Source organism: Apis florea, unplaced genomic scaffold (assembly GCF_048593485.1).
Source record: "Apis florea isolate Af1SG1 unplaced genomic scaffold, ASM4859348v1 contig_3170_pilon, whole genome shotgun sequence".
In the NCBI taxonomy this organism is placed as follows: domain Eukaryota; kingdom Metazoa; phylum Arthropoda; class Insecta; order Hymenoptera; family Apidae; genus Apis; species Apis florea.
Window position 1 is genome coordinate 6435405 of NW_028256714.1, and position 26835 is coordinate 6462239.

At 29.6% G+C, this 26835-nt stretch overlaps 3 protein-coding genes across 7 annotated transcripts in view; 1 reads left to right on the plus strand and 2 right to left on the minus strand.

Moving 5' to 3' along the window:
• LOC105735200 (CCR4-NOT transcription complex subunit 6-like) overlaps nt 1-26835 on the plus strand; it is a 303102-nt gene that overhangs the window by 35166 nt on the left and 241101 nt on the right. The window contains exons 4-5 of one of the 5 annotated variants that reach the window (XM_086910185.1): nt 3534-3587; nt 14616-15491. The exons of 3 other annotated variants lie outside the window; for them this stretch is intronic. In XM_086910185.1, the coding sequence (XP_086766311.1) occupies nt 3534-3541 (8 nt within the window). In that variant the 3' untranslated portion in view covers nt 3542-3587; nt 14616-15491. Of the gene's footprint in view, nt 1-3533; nt 3588-14615; nt 15492-20355; nt 20499-26835 lie in introns of those variants that run through there. One more of the 5 variants, XM_086910182.1, reaches the window with a different exon arrangement.
• Nucleotides 20832-21278, minus strand: LOC116414250 (uncharacterized). The gene has a single exon (XM_031915989.2). The coding sequence runs from the start codon at nt 21276-21278 to the stop codon at nt 20832-20834; it is 447 nt and encodes a 148-aa protein (XP_031771849.2).
• On the minus strand, nt 26315-26758 carry LOC116414251 (uncharacterized). Its single transcript, XM_031915991.2, has one exon. It carries the CDS (start codon nt 26756-26758, stop codon nt 26315-26317), a length of 444 nt encoding a protein of 147 aa, XP_031771851.2.

A 26835-nucleotide genomic window follows, 5' to 3' on the forward strand; every position in this document is an offset into this window, starting at 1 on the left:
TTGTTTCCGCGATGAAAAAAACAAAATGTTCACGGGAATCGCGGAAAGGGGCATCCATCAGGATCAGATTTATTTTTAATTATGCCCGGTCCATTAGGGTGGAAATGGTGTCGACCAAGATCCACGAATACCGAGTTGATGTTATTCAAAGATTGCGCATTCGTCGAACAGGAAGAATCTCGTGCTCGTGATAAGTTCACTGAGACGATATTACCGAGGCGTAGCTGGTGCATCCAGACGTATGCTCCGTTCTACGGATGGAAACGTATCTATTCGACTCTGGAATTTCATATCACACGGCAGAGGGGATAGCACGCTCGAGCATTAATTTCAAAACGTATCGCGCTGATGGGAGTTTGAGAGATGATGATGCATTCTGGGACATCTTTTGAAATTTCCAACTCGGCACTTTAGCCGGAACCGTGTTTCAATTTTCGAATTATTCACCAAGATCCGCCAAGATATTTTTATTGAATGATGAAGAGATTCGAGAGTATGTAAAAAATTTTCTTTCTCCCGTTTTCTCGAAGAAATTTATTACAATCTTTGACAATATTTGGGTGAAAAGTTAAATATGAAAAATCGATAAATTTAATTAAATCTATTACTGTTTTTTTTTATAATTTTTAATTTTTAAATGTTTCTTGGTAACAGATAGCCACATTTTGATATCGTATTTTACTTTTTCTAAGGATGGAGAAGTAATCAAGTAGATTCGAAAATTATTCTGTTTTTAATTGCATTTATTTATTTCTTTTTAAGCTTATTTCCATTTAAGCTTTGCGAATTCTATACCACGAGACTGCGTGCAATCATAATGTGTAAAAGTTTAGCATGCAGAGAATTTAGAATGCGAATGTTAGTTCGAATTTACGATAGTATAGAATAGTTTGAAAACCTTGTTGTAGTTTTATACAGCTTCCCGTGTTTCTCTTAGAAAATTAAGTAGCTATTTGTACCAGTTGTTACTTTCAAAGTTTTTATCGAGGTGAATATTTTAATTAATATTTTTCTTTTAATAATTGTTTTATAACGATATATTAAAATAATCTTAAATAACAACTAGTTATCGTTCCTCTGTTACTGGTATCATACCAGATACTATATACATTTGCGTGTAAAATAAGATTACGTTTTGTTACAAAACTTGAGAATTTATTGTACAACACAATAATAGGAGCAGAACTTTATTTAATCGTTGAGTTGCTTAAAAAAACTCTTTTTCAATGAAGATCAAAAATCCCACAAATATATTCGAAACTTTTATAAGCCTTTTCTTTTAAAACCTGAAATTAATACATCCATATTTCAAATATTCTTGAATAAGTTCCAAACTTTTATAAATACTTAATCAGATTATATCAACTTTTATGCGTAATTCAATTCTACCATATATATTCTATTTTCTTATATAACAATCGAATTTATCATACATTTGACCATATTTCAAATAAAAATTCTGATCATGATGTAATATTGAAAACAGGAAAAAATTTTTAAACAGTTTAAAAGCAATAGAAAATTCAACATGCGTAAAACAATCCTGTTTCCAGACAAGTAATGGCAATTTATAAGAAAATCACGAGAAAATTCTTACACACAATATTTATAATTTTATTAAAATCTACGCTTTTGTGACCGCTATATACTTTAACATATATTTCAAACACGTATATATAACACGACATACTTTTTACGTTATTAATTAATTAAAATTTAATCTTGTTTATGTGAAAATGTAAGCTAAGAATACGATTAATTAATCAGGGCATAATAAGTGATTGTTGTACTATAACGATAACGATTTGCTAGAGCAGCACACTTTCTATAATACCATCCACTCTCTCTCATTAAAGATTCGTATTTATTCAAGAAGCAGAAGCACTTGTACGCCCGATAGATGTATCACGTGATTGATAGGATCGTGCAAGCTTGTTTTATTGGGAATTAATCGGTACCGTTATGTCCAGCTACGATTTTGATATCGCGTTGTTCGCGATAGAAATAAATGAAGGATTAGAAGCGATGGAGCGTCATCTTCAACGGTCTATAAATGAACCGCACTTCTTTTAGACCTGTTTCGCACGACCCTTTGCACTCGATACCGTACACTTCTGTCTTCAACGATGATTCATGGCCCTAGCTTTTCTGACTAATGAAACTGTGCACACTATTGAGAAATTATATTCCATTTTTTAAAAAGAGTCGGATAATTGGATCGAGAAATGGATCTAAAGAAATTGTTATTAACAAAAATAACAATTGAAACACGAATGCTTTTTATTATAATGCCATGCGTATATCGTGTAAAATTTATACTATGTTAAAATTACTTAAAAAATGGAGAAAAATAATTTATCCACTTAAAATTACGTGTCTTCTTGAAACCATTCAATTTTTATTTGAAATACTTTTTTGCAATAGAAATTTGACAGATATTCGAATTTAAAAACATTGTGATTATAAGCGTCATCATAATCGTATCCAGTTTTGTAATTTGTTAAATTTCAATAATTTTTCCATTTTCTCTAAGATTACACAAAAAAAAAAAGATATATAACATTTATTTATTATACGCACATTCGATGATAGGGAATAATTTCCAATTTCCAATGATAATTGAAGAATAGTTTGTCGCGACGGGTTATGCACGAATTTGTGCAGTTTGTTAAAAAGATCGGTCACAGGTGTTCGACCCCGGCCAACATGCAGATGATGCATTCGTTCCAACGCGTCGTTGATTCATCTATTAGATGTTGCTGCTGGCCGAACATTACACCCGTTCACATTCATATTAATAAATGGAAATTGAATGGAAATTTTTCATATTATTTCGCGGATATATCATCATCATCCGAACAATCTTGTTCTCTTATGTTCTCTCCAAGAATACAAGACGTATAATTATGAATATAATTATAAATATAAGTATTTACATGTACAATGAGATTAATTATATTTAGATATGTATCTTTTCTTTATTTTATTAATATGCATTAGCATATTTTAACCTGCTTATTAATATTCTCATGAATTTGAATTGCACATCAGTTCTATATTTTATATATTCCTTTTTTTTTTTTTTTTTTTTTTTGTATTTAAAGGATTTAGGATATTTATGAACCATTTTACAAGCACGAAATCAAAATTTCATCTTTCTTCAGCAAATGTTTAATTTGAAAGTTCAAATAATATTATTATATAAACACGGTGGTTGCATTTTATCTTCTTTGGATTTTAAACACAAAAATTTATTACGCGCATATTTATATTACACATTATAATTGTTCAACATTTTTTTATCAGTGATGTTTAATTTTTAGAAAATTATTATATCAATGTTAATATTAATTTACGATAAATTATGATTTTTCAAATGATAAATAACTAGAGTGTAATCATAAGTTGTAATAACTTAAAGAATACGTTTTTCTTAAAATATGTATACTTGATCCAAAATGTAGGTACAATTAAACACATAAATGTTCATAGATGTTGAATGTAAGTGCTGTTTCCTTCTTGTTTCAGGTAAGCTTTCTAAAGCCAGAATATTAACGATTGAATTCGTGCCCGCAAGGATTGATACGGTGAGTAAGCAAGTTTTACAGGATGTAATTTGAAAAAATGTGCGGGAACAATTAAGTTATTTCTATCGCGTTTAGATTTTCTTGCGATCTAGTTTAATTTCTTTTATTTCCTTCTTGAAGATCAAATATTTTATCCTACTTTCGTACAATGATAAATCATCCTTTAAACTATCTATTTCGCAATTTATTTAAATATTTGCTAAAGGAAAAAAATTGGTCAACGAACATTCAATTTTCAGTCATTAGCTTGATAATTCAGATGAAATTAAATGTACGTTAAATCTTTTGGAACACGCTGAAAGTAATTATATACAGTGTGTGTGTCGATAACATTTTACGATAATTAACTTTTTATTTATTTAATACGCGTATGCAAGAGTTTCGAGACCTCTTTTTGATTATTATTATCCAATCGAAATATTTTCCAGCCTTTTTCTGCGTTTGAAAGGCCGATATCGATGATATTCGAAATGCAATATTTCACGGTTGAATAACATAGAAAATAATAGTGAAAGAGATTGAAAAAAATTAAAATTTGCATACGTTTAAAAAAACGGTTCCCAAATTTTACGCGCATATCTTTAGACACTCATAAATATTCATTAGATATTCTTGTTGCGTTGATTGATCGATTCAGAAGCGATCGCATCTTGGGTTAACTGTGGCCATGGATTTGTACCAATTTACAACGTGATTAAGTCCATTCAGTTTTGGCAATAATTTAAGATTAACAGGTTAATGGCTCTAGAAGTAGAACGTTCACTTGTTCAAATGCATGCATCTCTATTCGAATTATCAGCGTCAATATATCGATTAAACGTATTTTACTAAAGATAACTAAATAAATAAGTAAACTATACTATATATCGTCTAATGTTCAAAATTCATAGCAAAAAAAAAAAAAAAAAGCATACAACAAATTTTTGAAGAATCATTGTAAAAGGGAAACTTCAGTAGATTTTACAATTAAATTATTCAAACTGAACATATTAAGCCACATTTTCAACTCAAAATCAAAGTCAATCTTTACAATTGATTGATTGATTGAAACTTTTCATCAATGAGTTAAAACACATTTATATTTGACTATAACTTTTAACCGCTTATAATTTTTTCGAAAAAAGTGCAATCCATCGATCGATCGAAAAAAATTCCTACTGAAAATCCAACTTTGCTTACTTCGACACTGTGTGAATTATTTCTGGATTCGAATGGATTGACTCCAACTTCCATAACGGTATACATACACGTTTTGAAAGGTGAAGAAAGGTGAAGAAGGAAGAGGCTGCGCGTATCATTTGCAACTGTGAGAGAGAATTTTTGAAAGTTGTTTTTGAAAAAGCGTTTGTTGAAAAGGCGCGTTTGTCTCATTTGGCGAGAGAGACGCCCTGCCACAGGGCCTGAGCATGCAGGAATGACGGCGGCGGCAACAACAACGACAACGTCGAACGAGCGTGTCCCGTTTGCAAATGGCAAGGCATTTCGTGCATCCTTGGATAATATGCGGCGCAATGCCAAATGCCAACACGTCCGCAGCAAGCCTTCCAATATGCACGCGCATCCTGCGACTGTATGCACTCGCGTCGCAAAAACGGCTCGCACATATTGATGGGGGCCCTCCTCTCCCAGCGTGTTCTTTTCCGAGGGAGATATCATCTAGAATCAAAACAACGAGTCTTGATGGAGCTTTCTTTATTAAAACTTGATTGATTCGATGATTCGAATTAATGCTTTCTTATTGATTCGGTATTCGCGTTTCAAATTTACGTATCCAATATTTATGAACTTCTCCGTTCAGTCGAATGAAACGGTGAATTGATTGTTCGAACAGATTGGGAAGCAAATGTTTTGAAATGGATGAGCAGTTCGTCAAATATATGGATAAATATAATTAATTAGACCGTTTAAAGAAATGTTTCGTTCATTATTTATTTTGCAGATCGATTAGTGAGATTTTCGAGATTAACTTCATTTTTTAAAGGAAACAATAATTTTGAATATATTTATTGATAAAGGGCTATCATTCTTGCTCAATCTGTATATCATAATTTCGTGTTTCGTTTAATTAGAAGCAATTAAGAAAATAATTTTGATGAGAATTCATTTATTGACGAGGTTTTCTTAACCATCAATTAAATCTGTTGGCCATGGATGGAAAAAAGATGTGCTTTGCGCGTTGAAGATTGTTAAACTAAAGCCAATCAGAAGCGATTATCTTCTTTTAAGAAGAAACCATTAAATTTAGATTGAAATATCTCCTAAATCAATGGTTTCTCATTCGCATACGTATAAATAGGTTAATTTTTAGAATAGAAAATATCTAAATAAATAAACTATTCGAAATATATGAATAGTTCCATTTAAAAGAATTTATGTAATTATTATGAGATGTTCCTTCTTCTCGCTCAAAAGTCATATGTATCATATCAGGGTTTATAATTTCAAATTAAATTTCACTTCTACCAAGGAAAAACATTGTCGATATTGCAAATATTAGTGCAGTCATTTGGATAACAGATTATATTCGAGTGATGCAGATTCTATCGTATTTCTGTTTTTATAGCTCGTTAAAAATCAATGAAACATTCCGGTTTAATATTTTAATTAATACTTTCACTAACACGCGTCAGCCATACGTGACATATTAGTTGTTTTCCCAGCATCGCTATATGGTACACGCGAATAATTTATCCGTAAAACGTGTAAATATCTCGAAAATAACGCTTCATAAATTTTTTCAAGGTCAATCGCAAAGTTAAATAAATATTATATCATTGTGCTGTTTTTTCTGTGTCACACGTATTTGCTCGTTTCTTAGATAACGTTTATAGTTACGTATTTATAGTTACATATTCGACCCATTTTGCGTTTTAATTTTCCTTAAGATAACACGATATTATTATTTCTTTTTTATTATTATTCAAACATATTGTTTATTTTAAAATTATCTTCTTTTACTTACTCGTTTGAGCGATTTTTTAACCTAACCTAAAAAACGAAAGGATTAAGCAAATAACAGTTCGCAAACGTATTTAAATACTCATCTTCTCTTTTAATCGAACTTTCAAATTACGACGTAATTCAACCAGCACAATGAGGATCACCGTATCACCGATCACCAACACTTAGACTCTCTGTTCACCAGTTAAGTTTATCCTCTTTTAAAACACCCAACTCTCGCTAGATGACCACTTGACACCGAGAGGATCGTTCGCGTAAGCTCGATGGAGTCGAAAACGAATGGCCATTGGCCGTTACGAAGTAAGCTTAGTCAGCTACACTCGAAGAAGCACCTGCACGTAATTTCCTGTGTCGCAGCATAGATGTCGTAGGTAGTTGACTTCGTCTGGAAAATTCGGAATACTCGATTTCACGGACGACCGATCCTCGCTTTTTCCTCGCCCAAAATCGAGAAATGTCACTCTTGTCTCTTATCTTATGAGACCCCTACGCTCGAGTCTTATCGACTTCCTTCACTTTTTCCTTCCTTCGAACTACGTTACGAATCTGATATTCACTTTCGTTTTGTTTCTTTAAATATCTTGCTTCGGCCTCGTTTGTGGATTAGCTATGTGATAATGCGTGGAGAATAGAGATCTTTTTAAGACACTGTTGAAATTAATCAAGCAGGTCGAGATTATATTTTCACAGATTATTGGAAAAGACTATTTATCACGGTGGAATAATTGAAAAACATTTTTCAGAGGCAGCATATCATCGAGGATATTAGTTTTTATTTAACTAATAATCTAATTGAGTTCATATTTAAATTCTAGATTTATTTTAAACGGTAGATTTTTACGATTTTGCGAAAAAATAAAGCGTGGAAATTGAATTTTGTATAAGCTGGAAAAAATGAAGAATAAAAAGTAATTTATATAAATGACTTAAGAGAATATTTGAGAACGATGGATTTATTCTTCTTTTTTTAATAATAATACAATTATACAAAGAATATGAAGAATATGAATATTTACGTATATTCCATTCCTTAATTTTTTTTTTTTTTTTTTTTTTGATAATACGAATGGAAAATTTTAAGAAAGAATATATTAATTTCGCAAAACTCTATCCACAACCACAAGTAACTATTACTATACAATTTTTTTGAAATTGACAATCCTTAAACAAAATCTCTATTTTTACGTGCTCAAATTTTTAATGTGCTAATAAAATAGTACTCGTTTAGAAGAAAGGAAAAAGTTAAACATTCCAGAGTTTCACTCATTGAAAATCTTTCTTCCCGGCGAAAAAAATTCGCTCATCGGATAGTTTTTACAGCAACAAAGTTCTCGAATTCTCGCCACTTGATCATTCGCGTACGGATCAAAGGTTTCGAAACGCCTCGTAATTTTCTAAGGTATGCTGTTCCTCCAATGTAGCAAGTGGGTGCTACGCACGTGGGCCTACACATTTATAAGCCCGCCATTCAAACATTCCAACCATTTCGCGCGAGATATTTCTTGCCAGTATTACGAATTATCAAGGCATGCGTAATGGCGAATATTGGTAAACGAGATAACAGCTTTGCTTGAAAGTTGCATTAAGTTGCTCTGAAAACTCGATGCGGCTTGAATTAATTTTAAACCAGTGGTGAAAACGACGCGAATGGGAAATAATTCATCGGAAAAATATCGTACAATGGAAGAAGGTGATTTATTATGAAATAAATTGTATTTACATTGGCGTTTAAACGTATCCAAAAAGGGGGGGATTCAACGTGAGAAAAGGTGGGGATTGTGCAATTTATCTAAATTAAGAGTGCACGATACATGATGGAAATGATTGAACGTTGCTTTTCGAGTTTGTAAAATTTATTATGTAAAACATGGTCGAATAGGATATTAAAAGTCTTTTGCGTTGTGTCTACTAAGTTATATAGACTGTGAATTTTCAAGTTTATATATTCAAGAAATTAATACAAAGAACGTGTTATTTAAAATATGCGTCATACTTGCGAATTAATTTTATTCTACGTAGATATAACATTTTTAGTAAATTGAAAATTATTTGAAAAATTAAGAAAGAAAAGATGTTTTGTAAGACGATATAGATCAATTTTCCCAATCTTTCGTAATCAGAAATTTAGAATTTATTTAGAATATGATTTTATAACGTTCAATTATCGTATAATAAAATAAAGTAACATATGTATACAGGATGTTTCATTAATGTATTCGTGGGATATTTTTGAATAATCGATTCTACAATTCAAAACAAATGCAAGAATTCGTATACAAAAATATCAGTTGCTTTATTTGTTGAACAATTTAAGTCTGAATTAACATCTTGTACGTGTGATAGTGTAGTTTGTTTCAATAAATATCTATTATACGATCAATTATAATATTCGAATATGTTTGTTACACAAGAAACAAATTTCAATACATAATATTTATCGAAACAATTTACTATATTTACTTTTCTCTTACTTAAAAATTGTGTATTGAAACCCTTTCGAATATTTTAATCCGTAATTTTAATCCAACTATATCTATCGATCGCACATTCAGTTTTGGTATCCGTGAAAACGCACGAGGAAAACAATGAAATACAGATTTTGATCTTGAACGTGTCTCGATCCACCATGAAACATTAATTTTCCAAGTTTGCTGATTGAACGGATAAAGCGTCCTTTGATATCCGTGGAAACAAAAGGTAGCTCTTCACACGTATCTCTGCAAGACAATGTTTTTTCGCGTGTTCATTATCATAAAGCAAATCGAAACGTTACCTCGATGTATCTTTTTCAATTCGTACGTATCGTGTCATGCATCACGGATTATATATCGTTTCCAATAGATTTTCTCAAAATATCGCATCGCGAATTTTCTTTGTCCATTATTCGCCGATGGATGAACTTCATTTAATGGCGCGCAAGTATAATTATTAAAGGCATGTATTCCCTTCGAGTCGTGTGTTTTCTTGTGACTTGCACGTTCTTCTCCGCATTTTTCACATCGATAACGAGACACGATGATTCTGCGAATTTTTTTTATTTTATTTCTTTCTTGTGTGGTCTCTTTGCTTAATCGATTTATCTGCTCGCTTTCACTGCTTGCTCGATAAATTCGTTTCAGTTTTTGTAATTAAACAATTGTGAGCAAAAAAAAAAAATAAGGATATTATATTAAAATTGTTGTGACTTCTGTGACTTTATCAATTTTATTTAAACTTTTGTGAACAAAAAAAGCAAATTACTAGTTTGAACTTTGTTAAAACTTTGTTACATTTCTTTTTATTCTTTTCTTGTATTTTATATTTATTTTATATGGAATTTAAATAAATTTTACAAATTTTTTGTACGTGTCCTTCTCGCAAGATTACTTAAAATCTTCTATTTAATATTTCGAAACATGTGCAAATAGAAAATGGAATTTTCATCATTGTGTATATGTTTATAATGTTTTAATTGGAAAAATTGAATTCTAAATCTCTAGAAAATATTGCTTAAATGTATAAAGAATATCTCGATATATTTTGAAAAATAAAAAATGCTAGGATATTTTAATTAATTAAGACAAATTTGTAATAAAAGATTTTTTTTTAATAAAATTATAGCCAATTAAAAAATTTTCGCGAATATACACGAACAAGTATAATTATTAATTGAGAAAAATTCGCTTGTTATTCTTTAAGCTAAGGATTAAATCTGTGATACGAGCTTTAGAAAGCTTTATCAAGGCATCTTACATGGTATTAATTACTTTTGCCGTTAATCTTAAACTTTCGTTGAATTACAACATTCGTGCATTAAATTTATTTTCATGAAGTAAAGTTTACTTGTTCCAATTCTTTGAAATTGCAAAATAACTCTTACGATAAGAGTTTTTAAACAAAAAATGAAAATTTCGATTTTTGAATAATATTTATATGATTTTTATATAAAAATACAAAGTTGATTTTCATATATCTCTTTTATATTTTTACGTAGGAAAATATTATTTATAATTGCTCGTAATATTCAACTTTTTTTTTTAATGAAATTTTTTATAAATATTTTTAATTTTAAAAAACTGAAATCAAAATTTAAATTAAATCTTTTTTAAATATAACTTTGTAATCAGATAGAACAAGATTTTAAGTCAAAATATTCAAAATTTAGTTGCAAAAAAAAAAAAAAAAATTTTCAGGCAAAATTATATTTAAAGAGCTTATCAGCATGCTAAAATTTTGGGGGGTTGATTTTACTTTCTGAAATAGAGACAAAGGAATTGCTCTGTACAATACATTCCACATACGTACAAACTTTCATTGAGATCAAAATTTTCGAATTAGATGAATTTCCCTGTAAAATAATGTTCAAGTTTACTTTTGTAAACTGTTGTTATATACGGCACATCATATCCTCTCGAAACAAAGTAAATTCTATTTACGATATATTTTTACGAAATAATGAATATATTTGATGATATTATTCGAACCCTCTTCATGTATATATTTAACTACGATATAAAGTTTCAAAAACAAGTATAAATTTATAAATATTTATTCTAATCTAAATTTTATTTAAACATTATTTATGTGCAAGTAAATATAAAATATTAGTATGATATATAAAACTTTTTTTGTTCAATTAAAATAAGAAAGTATTTGGCTATTTCTATCGAAATATTTTCAAGACGTTTTATTTCAAGAATGACTATTCCTGTCTTTGATACATTCCTGTCAGTGGTTTTCTCCTTTGCATTGAAATCACGTCGTGCGCCTTTAAAGGGGTTGCTTTTGATTTCGCTTCACATCGTGCATGTGATGTCTTAGCACAATGGATAGACAAGTAAAATACAGTTGCAGACAAAATTAAAATGGAGAAACGAAACAAATATCTGTTATGCAACTTCATTGAATAATATTGATTAATATCTATTGAAAATTTTGTGCTTTATACGATGTATAAATTATTTGATTTAACTCTATATATTTTATTTTTCTAAAATTAAGTTTCTTAATATTATTCTTCTTAGAAAATGGAAATTTTGTAAAAACTATTAGTCCATTTTAGATTTCAAAAAAGTGAAACTATTGTAAGTGATTTTAATTAAATCGCTAAGACTTGTATAATCGTTAAAATATTTGCCATAAGAATAATAAAATCTTTTGAAACTGATATACAAATAAATTCAATATTACACAATAATTACGCAAATATTATTTTATTCTATTAAAATTCCAGATATACGTTTCGTATAAATATGAAGTAGAAAAAAATAGGTATCAATTTTAAAATTTGTGAAAGTGCAAAAAATAGTCTTTTCTGAAAAATATCTAAATACAAAATACTCGCCTACTATTCAAACTAATTTATTCCTTTCTATCTACATCTACTCTTATTTCTATTCACAAATTTCTCAAATTGTTATTCAAAACAATCGTTATATATATATAAAAGATTCATCAATCAACGATTTATTGCCTTGCCTAACATTTCTTAATTTTCTTAATCCTAATTCGAATCTTGCGCGAGACCAAATCAACGAACAATAATCGCTTTTCGAGCGATATAAAACATCAATTTACAACAGTCCATAAATTTTTCCCACCATTCAAAAATTTCACCTGCTCAGAGAACGTACCTGCTCAAACAGTAATGCCACAATATTCGTATTCCTTCTTTACTTGCTTTTGCAACGAATCTCCATATACGCACAAACGAATATCTAAAAATAACTTCTTTAAACTTTCTTCCTTTCTCCTCGAAAGAATTGCAACACATTATACACAACAAGTCGAAGGTTAGAATATTTTACTTTCAACTTTGCTTATTCCCCTTCGGTGTATTCTCCAATGCCAAGGTTGTAAGGCAAACAAACGCAGCGTATACGCGAATCCGAGCACGTACATCTTGTGTTTGCATATGCGCGCCCTCTACGACCTCACAGGTTGGCATGCTTGGGCGCTCGCGTCGCTTTTATGGCTTACAATTTGCCCCGGAAATCGGCCTTACATTTTGCTACGAGATCCACGATTTTCGACTGGCACCAACTTGTGGCAATGTTCCTTGTAAAATGTTTCTTCGTCTCGAGGAGGGGAGAAAGGAAAAAGGAATAAGCAAAAAATGCAGCTCTATTCTTGTTATGCATTGTCCACTGGGTTCTTGCATGAGAACGACTTATCGTTGTTCTAAGCGAGTTTTTACGATCAGATTCCTGGAAAAAGGGGGAATTTGCGTTTGCGGAGAGAAGAAAAAAATAAATTTGAATCGATTTAAATAAATTTGTATCCATTACCATTTTAATATCGCAATAGTTTTTCGTTTAAAGGCGACACTTTGAATTCATTTTAAATTCACGTGTTCAAATTATATTCGTCTTGTAAAGAAACGTTTGATCGTATCGTCTCGGGAATGGTCAACGCAAGGGAACAATATTAAAATAAATGTCAAGGTTTAAATATCAGGTTGTATCAACCTGTAAAAGTTTATCCTTTCTCGGTATTCTAAAATTTTCAACATTAAATTCACACATTTCTTCAATATTGAATAACAAAAATTGCAAATCAGATACATATTAAAGCTTGTTCTTGTGTTTCTGTATTTTACTGTTTTCATTTTCAAAGAAATAAAAGATCAAACACGTTTGTCTTAACTCGTCTTTTACACAATTACATATATATATATAATTTATATGATATGTGGGAAAAATAGAAGCTAATAATTTTTTATAACATACATTATTTTTGTTTTTGTTGAATACGAAAAAATGTCGTGAAAATTAATAAGTAAATAAAAGATCTGAATATGCATGTAACGTATTAAACGGTTATGCCATTATAACACAACGAGGACATGTGCATAAAAATTCTTGTATTATTTTATTCAATGAATATGTGATATAACGAAGAGGTTAATATAATAACATTTTTAATACAATGATAATAAAATTAAGTAAAATAAATATTAATAATAGAGTAATAATAATTAAAAAAAACTATGTTTAAAAAATATTGAATTTTTTTAAATGAAACCAAATGAATTCAAAGACCAAACTTTATTTTTCTTTTTAAATTTCTAATTTTGGTATCAATAATTTTTGAGATAAGCGTTTAACTTTTCGAGAATGATCGATTAAAAAAATTGAATAACAACAATGAAATTAATCAAATGGCTCTTGCGTAAGTTAATTTTTTCCTTTTTGCGATTGTTAATGTGAATTAATAAGTAACGATGAATAATTAATAATCAATTTTCGATTAATATTAATAATTAATATTGATTGGAATTGATAGCAAACAAATTGGTAGAACGTGTTAACGTCGTTATCAACGTCCAAATGCTGGATTATTTTATATAATCGTCAAAACAACTCGTTTCGACTGTATATTGTCAAAATATTAAATTTGAATAATTGTCTCAGTTGAAAAATCTATCTATCACTTTTTCAGACTGATTACTGTCGAAAACGTTAACTAGATGTCAAGCCAGTGCTGTCAAGAATTTGAAATAAATTAAAACAAATATTGGAAATCTGAAAAACAAAAAACGTTAAATTATAATTTCATCATTCAATTTTTGTTTGAAACTGTTTTCACATAATTAACAGTTTTAGATTATTATTTCAGCATTTTACTTTCAAGCAGTTAGAAATTTTGTACAGTAAAGTATGTTCATATAACACGAATTCACCATTTTCTCTTCTTCTGCTCTGATTTAACAGTTACATTCATATAAATGATTTTAATTTCAACAACACTTTTTTCAAATCATCATTTTGAAAGAATTTTGTAAATACAGTAACTGTTTAGCGATGCTCAATGAATTAATTTTTTATTTATTTTACATATTTTGTATCAAAGATATTTATAATTGTATCATGCTCAGTATTAATTAATAACAAAGAGTTCATATTTTTATATTTGCATAAATTGTTATATTTCATCAATTGTAACTAATTGAAATAAATCACGAGCTAATTATAAATTGAAAATCAAAGATAAGTGGAGTTTTCTCGTAACTTCAAAATAAATTTAAAGAGGTTTCACCTCGATAAACAATTTTATTAAAAACGTTTGAAATAATGCTAAATGTTAAAGTTTTCTGGAACAAGAAGGATCTTCCTGCTCGTTTTATAGCTACAAAAGTCGGGATTACAACCAACAACAATTCGTAAGATCCGGCATCTTCTAAAAAAACCAACTCAACTGTTAAATATCAAGCTTGAAAAAGAAAAGTTGGGGTAACTGCGAAACACATCTGTCAGAGAATGAAATGAAATTCGCCAGGATCACAATCTTGGGCCATGGAATGGAAAAAAGTACTATTCTCTAACGAGAAAAAGTTTAATTTCGATTGTTTCGCCAGTTTTTATTATCATGACTTAGAGAAAGATGAGTTCTGTAAAGAAGTTAACTCGTCAGCGGATAATTTAGAACAACATCATATTGTGCTCTAACAAATTCAATAGATTTTTAAAAAAAAAAAAAAAGTCATTTTATTCCTTTTTTATGAGCTCTGTGTTGTAATATTTTATATTTGGAGTTGAGAATTAATGATTAAAATTAATCTCTTACATGTCCATTGTCCATTTGTATCGAAATTATAAAATTATAAAGCTCTTTTCGAGATTTTTGAAACGAGAGTTCTTTGCAAATTTTTATATATTATTAAAGAATATGCAATAAAAGAATAATCAAATCTAGATTCTAATATATAAAATATTCTAAGATATTATCGTTTATTGCAGATTCTTGATACGGACACAATGCCTCAATAATAAATTGCAATTTATTTTTCAATTAAAATATTCTAAGCATTATAATTATATATTTCAAATATTACAAGCCTAGAGAAAAAAAAGAAGTTGATAAAAGATTCAAATTCCATCGAGAGAATTGGGATGCTATACGATAAAATTGCTACATTATAAAATGTTAATAAATTGATAAAATATTAAATATTATCTAATTTTATATTATATTGTATTAATTTATTCCATGTTCTATCCACTAGAAGCAAATTTGAAAATAAATTTCGCATTATGCATAAAATAAAACTTTCCAATTTTATAAAAATATATAATAAATTACAAGTATTATTAAATTTTCAACAAAAATGATTCTATTGTTTTTGGAAAATAATAAACTTTATAAAAGAATCCCTGTATAAAATCAACGAATTAAACATAATTGTACAATTTTTATCCCAAAACGTTTCCAAAATGTCAATTTCTCGGTACCGATTAAAATTATATCCGATTATTTGAATAATCGCATAACACTGTTAAATTTTTTCAAAAGATATAAAACGCAGAAGAACCGAAAATAAAAAATAAAAAAAAAATTCAAAACATTTATTCCGTAATCCATTAACGATGCAGCTTTGCAAGCATTTACGTGCCATCGAATATTCAGATAAGGCCTAGGCTGGCACGACGCTACATTTCCAAAAGGATGGTATTTAGAGGATGATTTCGAGGCACGTGCCAGTACGCAGTAGCGACCATCGATACCTACCTTCGGTATTTTCAAAGGAGTTATTCAACGAGGTATGCTCCAACCTGCCCACGAAACCATCTGAATAGAATGCCAAATCTCCTATTCCCTTTACATACTATGCTTCCTTCTCTCTCTCTCTCTCTCTCTTTCTATCTCCGTATTCGACCTTTCTATGTCCCTTCCCTCTTCATCCAACTCTCTTTCATATCTACTCCGTTAAGTCGTTGGATTTAGGATTTAATTGGATCTAGAGAAATTAATTTTGGCTTAACTTTTTAAAAATGAAATCATATAATTTGTTCTTTGGAATATTTCTTATTAATTTTGTGATAATGAAGTAATTAACGCTTTCTTATACCTTTCCTAATAATTTTCGCTTTAAAATGCGTATCTGTCAATGTTGGAACCTTTGGCGGATGTTTAACGATCTGTATCGATCGATTTCATAATGGCGTAACGAGAACACAAAAATGATATATAAGATTGTTTGGTTGAGTGACGAGGATAATGGCACGTGTATTATAAACGTTTAATATAAATTTTTTATCACTAGTCGATAAAGATTTTCTATCGAAGCGTAGATATTGGACGATTCGATCAAACTTAACTTAACTCAACTTTTTCCACGTGAAACTTCCATTTGTCGAATACCGCTTGTATCCAATTAAATAACAAACAGATACATATTGCACAAAGTATATAAGAGATTAAAAATCACAATTCAACCAACTGCGATTTTCGTAAAGGGAAGAACGAAATTCGATCGACGATTCCCCCCGCGACGTCTTTCCGTAGCATTAAATAAACGTTAAAGCACCGTACACAAAGCGTGCAGGGGAAGAAGAAGAACTCTCTATCCATAAAGTGCGAGCCCGATATGGAAACGCGGCGCGTTGCGTTAAACTGTCTGCGAGTTTTCGATTTACGACGTGACGGGATCGAAGTTTATACAAGTATTGGCTTTAAGAGGCGATCGTTTTTCCGCGGCCGGCCCTTTTTACTCGACCCCTCCCTCCCCCTCTCTTCTATACACGTCGGATCCTATTTGCATAAGTGGGTAGAATAATGGCCGGTACAGTGTTGCGCATACAGGATTAATGCACCACCACTCTTTTGCCAGTGTTTTGGAAGGGGAATTGAAAAACACGACCGTGAAAGGTCGTATTATTTAAATGAAAGATTCTTCCCCCTCGTCGGAGATGGTTTTTTATTGCGATAGAATTTTCGTGCTGCGCGAGCTTTCAACGTGGAGAAAGGGGGGGGAGGGGGAGGCTTCTAATATTATGTTACGAAGGAAAAATCGATGTGCGCGGTCGGGTAAATTGCTACCGACATTGGCAAAGGCCAATTAAATCGAGTGGCCTGGGGGTTATTTTCCACTCGTACCTGTAATCCGTGCGTGAATATTTTATAGAATGTCGCATTATGTCGGCGAACGATTTCGAGAGAAAGAGGAGTTTTTCCTTCGATAGATTTTATTTTTCTCTTATTTTAGATTCCATTGTGTCAATTAGAGATTGAACTATTAATTTAAATATATGAATGATGAGTGTTTGATTTTTGAAAAATTAAATAAAAAAAAAAAAAAAAAAGTTTGTCGAGAAATGGATCGATTTATCGGTTTATCAGCCTCTCAATGACTCTTGGTATCGATATATTCAATTTTGAAATATATGAATGTTGAAGTATTTAATGAGTTTATTCGAGGAATGATACAATTAGCAAATCTAAATTACAAATGAATATATTTACCTTACATTTACAACTTCTACGTTTAATTAAATTCTTACGATATCTTTTAAATTTTATTTTCTAATTATTATTATTATTACTATTGTACAAACGTTACTTTTAAAACAACTTCACAAGATTTCTTTCTTAAAAATCACGTTAATAATAACGAAATTACGTTTCACTTGCAACATTTCAACAACAGGTATTTTGTAAAAGTATTTGGACAGAGGAGGCGATTCTTCTTTTAAAAATTTACAAATTGTCGAGCATCAAAATCGTGTACGCGTTTTCTTACCTCAAAGCAACTCCAGTCCATCCCGCGCCTTTATATAAACGATACATTCCGTCTTGTCCTCTATACATAAAAAAGATTCCAAGATTGCTCCAGTGCACAAAAATTCCACCGAAATCGAAGCGCTTGTTCAATTAATAACACGCGTTTCCTTTATAATCAAGCAAATATATATCCAGTATATTACCTGCAACTTTCACCCATTCACCTTACCCTTCGCACGGTTTGACGCTTAATTAAGAAATTCTTCTGAAAATTATTAAATTGTTTCGCATACGGGCGGTCAGGTAACGCGAGATGAAACGGCGTCACACTCGTTCGCTCGAACGCCTCTCCAACTTCCGTCAACCGAAGACAAGTTAAGCGCAAGGACGTCAGGTATTTTCTCTCCCCGCCCGTACTTTTCTCATCCTCGTTTAACCCTAAACATTCAACGGGCCAAAACTTTCCTGAAAGTTCAATGAAATTAACTCTGCTTTGCATACACTTAATAGCCATCTACGAACGTGGTGGTCTCTCTCTCTCTTTCTGATGATTTGCGAACGGATTTCCTCGAGAACAACGAATTTCCTTCCTTCCCGATGGCATGTGTTGGCGTCCCTTCCTTGACAAGTTGATTAAACTCCTCGAATTCCCTGTCATTTTAATTGATTCGGTCGAATTCCATTTATCATTGTATTTATATACGAACGGTGTGTAATTCGTGTGAATTTATTACGCATGGTGGTATCGTTTTTATCGCAGGAAAATGTATTCAATGCTCGATGAAATGAAAAGCGAGTAGAAGGAAAGGGGAGAATTCGATTTAAAAATTTAAATAATGTAAAAAAGTTGTCCGATGTAGAATTATATGTGGAAAAATTTTGGAAGGGAAGAAGCATTTTCGATTTTCTTAGAAAAAGTTTTTACGTTTTGAAACGAGTCTATGGTCTATGGTCGGTTTGAAAATCAACAATTTTTCAGCGAAAATTTAGTACTGCTTTAATTTTATATGCTGGTGTGATTTAATTTATAAAATGGACTTTTTATAAACAAATTAAAAATTTCTTTTCTATTATACTGATGAAAATAATTGGCCGTGTATAGTTTGTTCGATAATATAATTAATATGAAATAAAAGGAATATAATGAAATAAAAAATCACTCATAAAATCTGTTCTACAGTTGCAATGATAATGATATTAAATATATATATAAACGAATTGTAATTACATTGAATTCAAACATTTCGTTTTTATCAAAAGATAAAATTTCTTGTTAATTTCTAATTCTTCCAAAATGTATTCAACTCGTGTTAAATTATCACTTTCTAATTAAAAATGGAAATCATTAAAGAACAATTTTTCTCTTTTTTTCTCGGTAAAAAATGACAAAATTATTTCGATTGATATTAAAACAAATGAACATGTAAAACATTAATGCGTATGTATACGCGTGTGTAATTTAGCCAGCTCTGTTGCAATTAATTGGTTTCGTGCAGTATCGAAATCATATTAAACGAAACATAGAACTATTACAAATCAGGGAAAATGTCGAAAATGTCAACGAAAACAGTGTACAATGAAAACATTCATTCTATATTGTCGACAATTATCCAATTTTATTAAATCGTGGTGTTATATTGTCATATTATAAAAATGTCGTGTTACAGGAAATTGTCGTAATTTTTGCATCATGTTACATCGAAACCGTGTTCTCATTATCATACGTTATATTGTATCATTAAAATTATGCATTCATAGCATGATATAATTTTTCTATACAGATATGGGAAAAATTTTAAAGATATATTTTCAATAAATATTTCGAGCGCAAGAATATCTATAAATACTTAATACATTTTGGAAAAATAAATACTTTTTAGAATAGTGAATTTGAAAATATTTCCACGACCACGCGTTTCTTTTTTGCTTCATTTATTCTATTAAACAATTCCGCATAAGAGCGAACGCTTATATAACAAGTTGAAACTATTATACAACATTACGAGATTAATCATGGTGGAAATTGCTGTAGATATCAGATGGATGAAACGGACCAGTTTTCCATTCTTTTCTCCAATATTCATAGTTTTAAGATTTACGTAACTAATATCGTATTTTGAGAGCTTTGACTTGCATTGAATATTTTTATCGAATAATTTCCACGAAATTTACAACGAAACTTATGAAGGTCTTAAAAAGTTTATTCACGTGTATGAATAATTATTTACAATCTCTGTATAAAATCTGCGTTTTCATAATATTCAATTAAATCTAAGATAATTCCGGTGCGCTCGATCTAATTTCTTTTTTTTCTCTTTTCTCGTTACAGGTAAGTCATTTATTTATTTCAAACGGTGATTACGGTTCGTCTTTTGTGGCTCGAGAATTCCGTGATTACGAGCAGATGAGCGTGTAATAAAGAAGTTTAATGACCCCTCTACGTGTCGCTTGTATGTCGGTGTTAATGTCCCATATCCTGAGAACTCGTCATTTCTTACATCAAGGAACTCCAGTTGTCCAGGTATTTAAACCAATTTCGATCAATAATCATACAATGATGTAGATATAATTTACAATTAAATCCTAATTAAATTAAAAATTGTATTATTATGCATTGCATAAAGTCATCAATAATTATAAATTTTATGATATTCATATTATACATTATTATAATACAATTATTTATTTTTCTTAGCGCTAAGACGTCAGAATTATATTTAATTACTAAAAATTAACTAAACTAAAAATTTTATTTAAATATTTCCAAAAATTATAATTATACTTAATCTAATCTAAACTAATATCTTATATTCTAATACATTTACGAGATTTTTTATTCGAAGAATTACTTTTACTTACTTTTATATTTCTCGGTGGTGGGATCCTAGATCTATTACCAAAGACCACTGCCGTTTCTAATCTTGTACTTGCCACGTTATACTTGATATCTTTCCTCAACTCTCGTATCCTTCTTAACGATTCGATCCTTGATGGTGAATCTCGTCCCAAAATCTGTTCCCTCATTTTCCTTCTTATTTCTCGTTTATGGCGCCTTGCAGTCTGTTTTAAAATTTTGTCGGATTTGCAGACTTGCAGCCATTTTCGCGATACTTGAGCAGCACACAGTAAAGATTCCGCATCCAATTTGCGAAGAATCATCTGTGATACTTCCAATGGCAATTCAAAAATGAGATCCACTTTAGTGGGCTCAAGTATGCCAATAGTTTGTAGGAAACTCTTGAAGAATTCCATGTTGCTCTTATGAACGCAAATTCAAGATTGATAATTTTTCGAAAAAATTCCTCGTTTATATACCCTTTTGACCGAGAAAGGGGCGGGGCCTCGGTTCGGTTCGACCAATCACGTTCGACCACGTAGCATTATCTGTACATAAGCATTTACATAGGAAAACTCATCGTATAAATTTGTATATAATTCTTTTATATATTAAATCAAAATTAAAAGTAATTTTGATTCTTGAATGGTACATGGTAATAAGTAAAAATATTTATAATTTCGTTATATTGGATATAATATTCATAGTAGATTACTAGCTCGAAATATTTACATTTAATAAAAACTAATCCAAACCCTTTATTTTTTTTTTGCATGCTAATTCAATACTCGTTTCTTATTTAAACATGCAGAAAAAATTGAATATTTATTGTTAAATATGTAACTTGTCAAATGTTGAATCATCAATTAATTAATTAATTAAATTGTCTTATTTTAAAATAGATTATTATTGACACAAAACGTTTTGTCTAGAGATCTATTTATAATCATACGTGTGTATATTGGAACTATGCAGAGGAAGTTGACATAATGTCATTCAAATTATTCATAAACTTTTTGTATAAGAATTGTATAAAAGAAGACATAATTTCATGTTTCTAATTCTTTTTTTTTTTTTATAAAATGACATACAAAATACATTATTATGTTTGAAATAATTTCTATTTTTCTTTGATTATTAAACTTTTAAAATAATAATGAATTTATATTTTTCTATAATAAACAGATAAATTCTATTATATACATATAGATAATCATACATAAATGTTAATATATAGTTGTTTTTTAATTTTATCATTTCGAATATTATTTATTATAAAAAAATTAGAAATTATCCAAAATATTACATACATGTGATTAGTAATACGAATAGTACTGAAATAATACCAGAATAACAGACCAGAAAAACAGAAAAAGAAATGTTGACCATTGAAGATCTCTTGTCGATCTCTTCGCTAATGTATGGGAACCAAAAGAGGAAAACATTTCTTACGAGTTGGAGAAAGTATTCGTGTTTTTGTTTTTTTTATATATCTATATAACGTTTCTAGAAACATATGCGTATCTTAAAAAGTTCCAAGAATTAACGGAATAACTTTGTACTGTTCTATTTTGTGTTCTTCAAAGCTTTTTTTCTCCTAAAATATTTCCTTGATATTCGTGTATCCATTATATGTTCGCATACAATGTTATTATTACTATTTTCTTGGAATATAAATTTACTATATACATAAATGTACCTTTTATTTTAAACTTTTATTTTTAGATTATTGATATAAAAAATTGTTAGAATTTAATTAAAAATTCATTTCTTTAAAACTGGAAATTTTTCATTGAAAATAAACCATCAGAAAATCTGTTATTATAGAGATAATTTACAGGCACAACTACTTATTTATTATGGTTTACTTAACATAGTTTTCACCATTGAAAGTATTCCCTTTGATCCCTTTTTCATTGATTTTCTATATATGGCAAAATTCTGTATTCGTGCCACAGTTAATTTTAAATTCCACTACTTCACACTTGAATATCCAGTGAGTCAGATAACATTACAGGATAATTCTCTCGCCAGTGAAATATAATATCGTTCAAACGCGATGGCGATAATCCAATGTTTCCATATGATCTGTAAACATTATGAAATGTCTTCGTTGTCGCGTAGTTTCGACTTCAGCCTCTTCAACCTTGACGGATCAGTGTATACGAAAACAGGGTTATCGCCAAGTATTTAGGCGGTGATGCGTTTAAATTACTGTTTGTTCTAAGTTGCCACTGGCAGCAGAGAATTATCTTGTAATTTTAGTCCAAACTTTACGTAGAAATATTCCGTCGAGGAAAATTTTCTAAATATTCCAGAAATTGTTTTTGCATCACAGATATTTGAATATCTTTAATTTGGGATTATAGCTATTATTTTTAATTAATATTTTTAGATAACAAATCGTTGAAAATGGAATGGAGATATTAGATTCTTAAAATTTACGTGAACAGTAACTGAGTTGCATTTATTATCGTCATCTCGATCGAACTACAATCGTTTCGCAATCGCCGTTGAACTTATAAAGCATCAGTAATCAACATTCGTTTTTAAATTATAACGTAGCAAGTTGTATCATTTTATTTCAAATTAAAAATAAATAAAATATAAAAAGTGATGATCGAATCTAGAAGTAAAAACTAAATATAAAAATATTTGTCGAATAAATTATAAGAAATTTAAATTTGCATCAGATGAAGCGAGACAAAATACGAAGATATCTCATTTTAATTTTCTTTCGTTTAACGTAAACTTTAATTAATCTATAATTCAATAAATAAATTTCAACCATAAATTTTTGCATACCAATTTTTGTGTTAATTTTCCAGATTACTCGATATAGTAATTATATAAAATAAAATATTATATGAATATTATCATTGCCTTTTTGATTGATATTTAAACATTTTTTGCTACACCTATTCACGTTCGTTCAATTCTTCCCTCCCCCCCTTTTTTTTTATTTTTCATAAAACTTTCGTCACGAGTTATTGTCTTCGTGCATTCTAGAGCGAAGGACCGCCGGGAAATCAAATCCATCTGTGATAATTCGTCGATATTGATTAAACGGTACGATTGTACATATATATATATTCCTCAGTGGAACGAGACCTGTATTGAAACACAGGTCAATTGGTATACACACACGTCTATATTCCATGGCGTATCGTTATTCTATTCACAATTTACAATGTCTTTACCATCCTCCTCTATTCGATAGCCATATTATACAGAAAGTCTGATTCCGTGTCGTTGCATCCATTAAGATATTGCTCACTCGCTAGTAGTTTATGGATAACCAATTTTCGACTCACTTTTAAAGCTATGTTGAAACTTGAACAATTTTACGTGCGGATTTTTTTTTTCTCGAAAAATTTCGAGTTGGATTATATAATATTTTATAATATTTCGAATTTATTAATTTATTAAGAATATGGTGAAGCGATATTTGCAAGATGTAAACAGACAACTGCTCTGATTTCTTTGCTATAATTAAATTGATATGTATAAATTCTTTCTTATCGTTGAGTGAGGTCATAGATCTGCATCATGCAAATTTCCTTTGTCCCGAAGAGCTGATGTCACTATGACCTACTTTTCTTTTGATATGTGCATATAAAAGCGCTAATCATAATATTATCCATCGTTTTCAATAATCCTTTGTCAGGAATTCCAAGGTCCTTTATCTACGAAAACTTGATCTTGCTTCGTGTAAAAAAAAAACCCAAAATACGCAGGATTCGGTTGAATAATATGTGCAATCGGGCACAGAATGATTTCTTACGAAAAAATAAGAAAAAGAAATGCGAAAGAAAATTTTCTCTTCCAAGATTTCGTTTTCGAGGAAATCAAAATTTTAGAATTTTGCAAATTTTTCGAGCACGTGAAAATAGGATTAATTTTATCTCGTTTAAAAATTAATTTTCGAGAAAAGCGAATTATAGAATAATCGTCTATATTTTTCGACTGTATACATTCTATTTCGATTTTCTCAAAAAATTTGGAGGACTTATAACAGTAAAATTTTTATTTTATTTTTTCACGAATAGAATAACATCCTATAGATCATTATATTTGATTTGTATCGAATCCAATTTCATTTGAATTTAAAAAATTTCCAAACTTTTTTTTCTTTTGAATGAAAAAATTTTATTCTATATTTTTTTCTTCTTATTTTTTCATAAAGAATCATCATCCTCTGATTTCTTGTACGTGTCATTATCATCCATCCGGCTGTGTACATACATGAATGAGAAAGTGCAAAATTTAGAGGCCGGATGACTAATACCAAGCTTCTGACACATGCAGAAGACGATTGCCGTTCGTTGACACAAAGGGTTTATCGAACTTGTAACGCTAGAATTTCTAAAAATATTCTGCTATTTTATTTGATCAAATAATCTTATTCGAACCTGTCCTGAATACTGTTCAACTCGCTATTCGTAATCAAACCACGTGATATTATTCAAAACGAAGAAGGGAAAAAAAATATTTACATAAAAAATACCTGGCCTATTTTTGTATTTAGTATTGCTAAATTCCATTGTTGATAATCATGTTATCAAGATGTTTGGTCTGTAAATACGTTTCTAATATTAACATAATATTTATTTTTTGATAATATATGAATTATTCAATATCCTGTTTGAAAGTCATTTCTGTTGCACATAGTTATATGTATAAATTGCATTATATATGTTTAATTTTGTGTTTGAAATTTCATTAATATAAATATTTCTTCTATGTTCTACTCTTACTGCTTTTTCGAAAACATTTCTCATTTTTTCTGCTCATTTTTATTATTTTGTAATTGCTATATTTATTTCTATTTTTTATTTTTTTTTTTTTTAACTTTAACAGTTAACCGTTAATTTTAATTAGTACAGTATGTATGACATTTTTCGTTAATGGATATAATTTATCTCTTTGTACACTATAAAGAAATATTTTTTTTTATTTCGATTTTTTTGTAAGTTTTTCACATAATTTTAATTTATATTCGCATTTTATATATGTTAAGAATCAGTTACAGTTTATTTGAATGTCACTTTTCAATTGTGAAAAATGAGTATGCAAGTACACGTATGAAAAGAATTGAATAAGAATTTAATATGAACAATATAATTAGTAAATATACAGGATATAAATATAGAGTATAATAAATAAATTTAAAATATAAAAGATTCTTAATCGGTATAAAATAGATACATTAAATTAAATTCTTAGATTCCTAATTAAATTAAAAACTGTATTATTATGCATTGCATAAAGTCATTAATAATTATAAACTTTATAATATTCATATTATACATTATTATAATACAATTATTTATTTTTCTTAGCGCTAAGACGTCAGAATTATATTTAATTATTAAAAATTAACTTAACTAAAAATTTTACTTAAATATTTCCAAAAATTATAATTATACTTAATCTAATCTAAACTAATATCTTATATTCTAATACTTTTACGAGATTTTTTATTCGAAGAATTACTTACTTTTATATTTCTCAGTGGTTTTATATTTCTAGCTCTATTACCAAACACCACTGCCGTTTCTAATCTTGTACTTGCCACATTATACTTGATATCTTTCCTCAACTCTCGTATCCTTCTTAACGATTCGATCCTTGATGGTGAATCTCGTCCCAAAATCTGTTCCCTCATTTTTCTTCTGGTTTGTCGTTTATGGCGCCTTGCAGTCTGTTTTAAAATTTTGTCGGATTTGCAGACTTGCAGCCATTTTCGCGATACTTGAGCAGCACACAGTAAAGATTCCGCATCCAATTTGCGAAGAATCATCTGTGATACTTCCAATGGCAATTCAAAAATGAGATCCACTTTAGTGGGCTCCAGTATGCCAATAGTTTGTAGGAAACTCTTGAAGAATTCCATGTTGCTCTTTCGAATGCAAATTTAAGATTGATAATTTTTCGAAAAAATTCCTCGTTTATATATCCTTTTGGCCGAGA

Coding starts and splice junctions, on each gene's coding strand:
- LOC116414250 (XM_031915989.2), bottom strand. CDS start 21,278: ATGGAATTCTTCAAGAGTTTCCTACAAACTATTGGCATACTTGAGCCC.
- LOC116414251 (XM_031915991.2), bottom strand. CDS start 26,758: ATGGAATTCTTCAAGAGTTTCCTACAAACTATTGGCATACTGGAGCCC.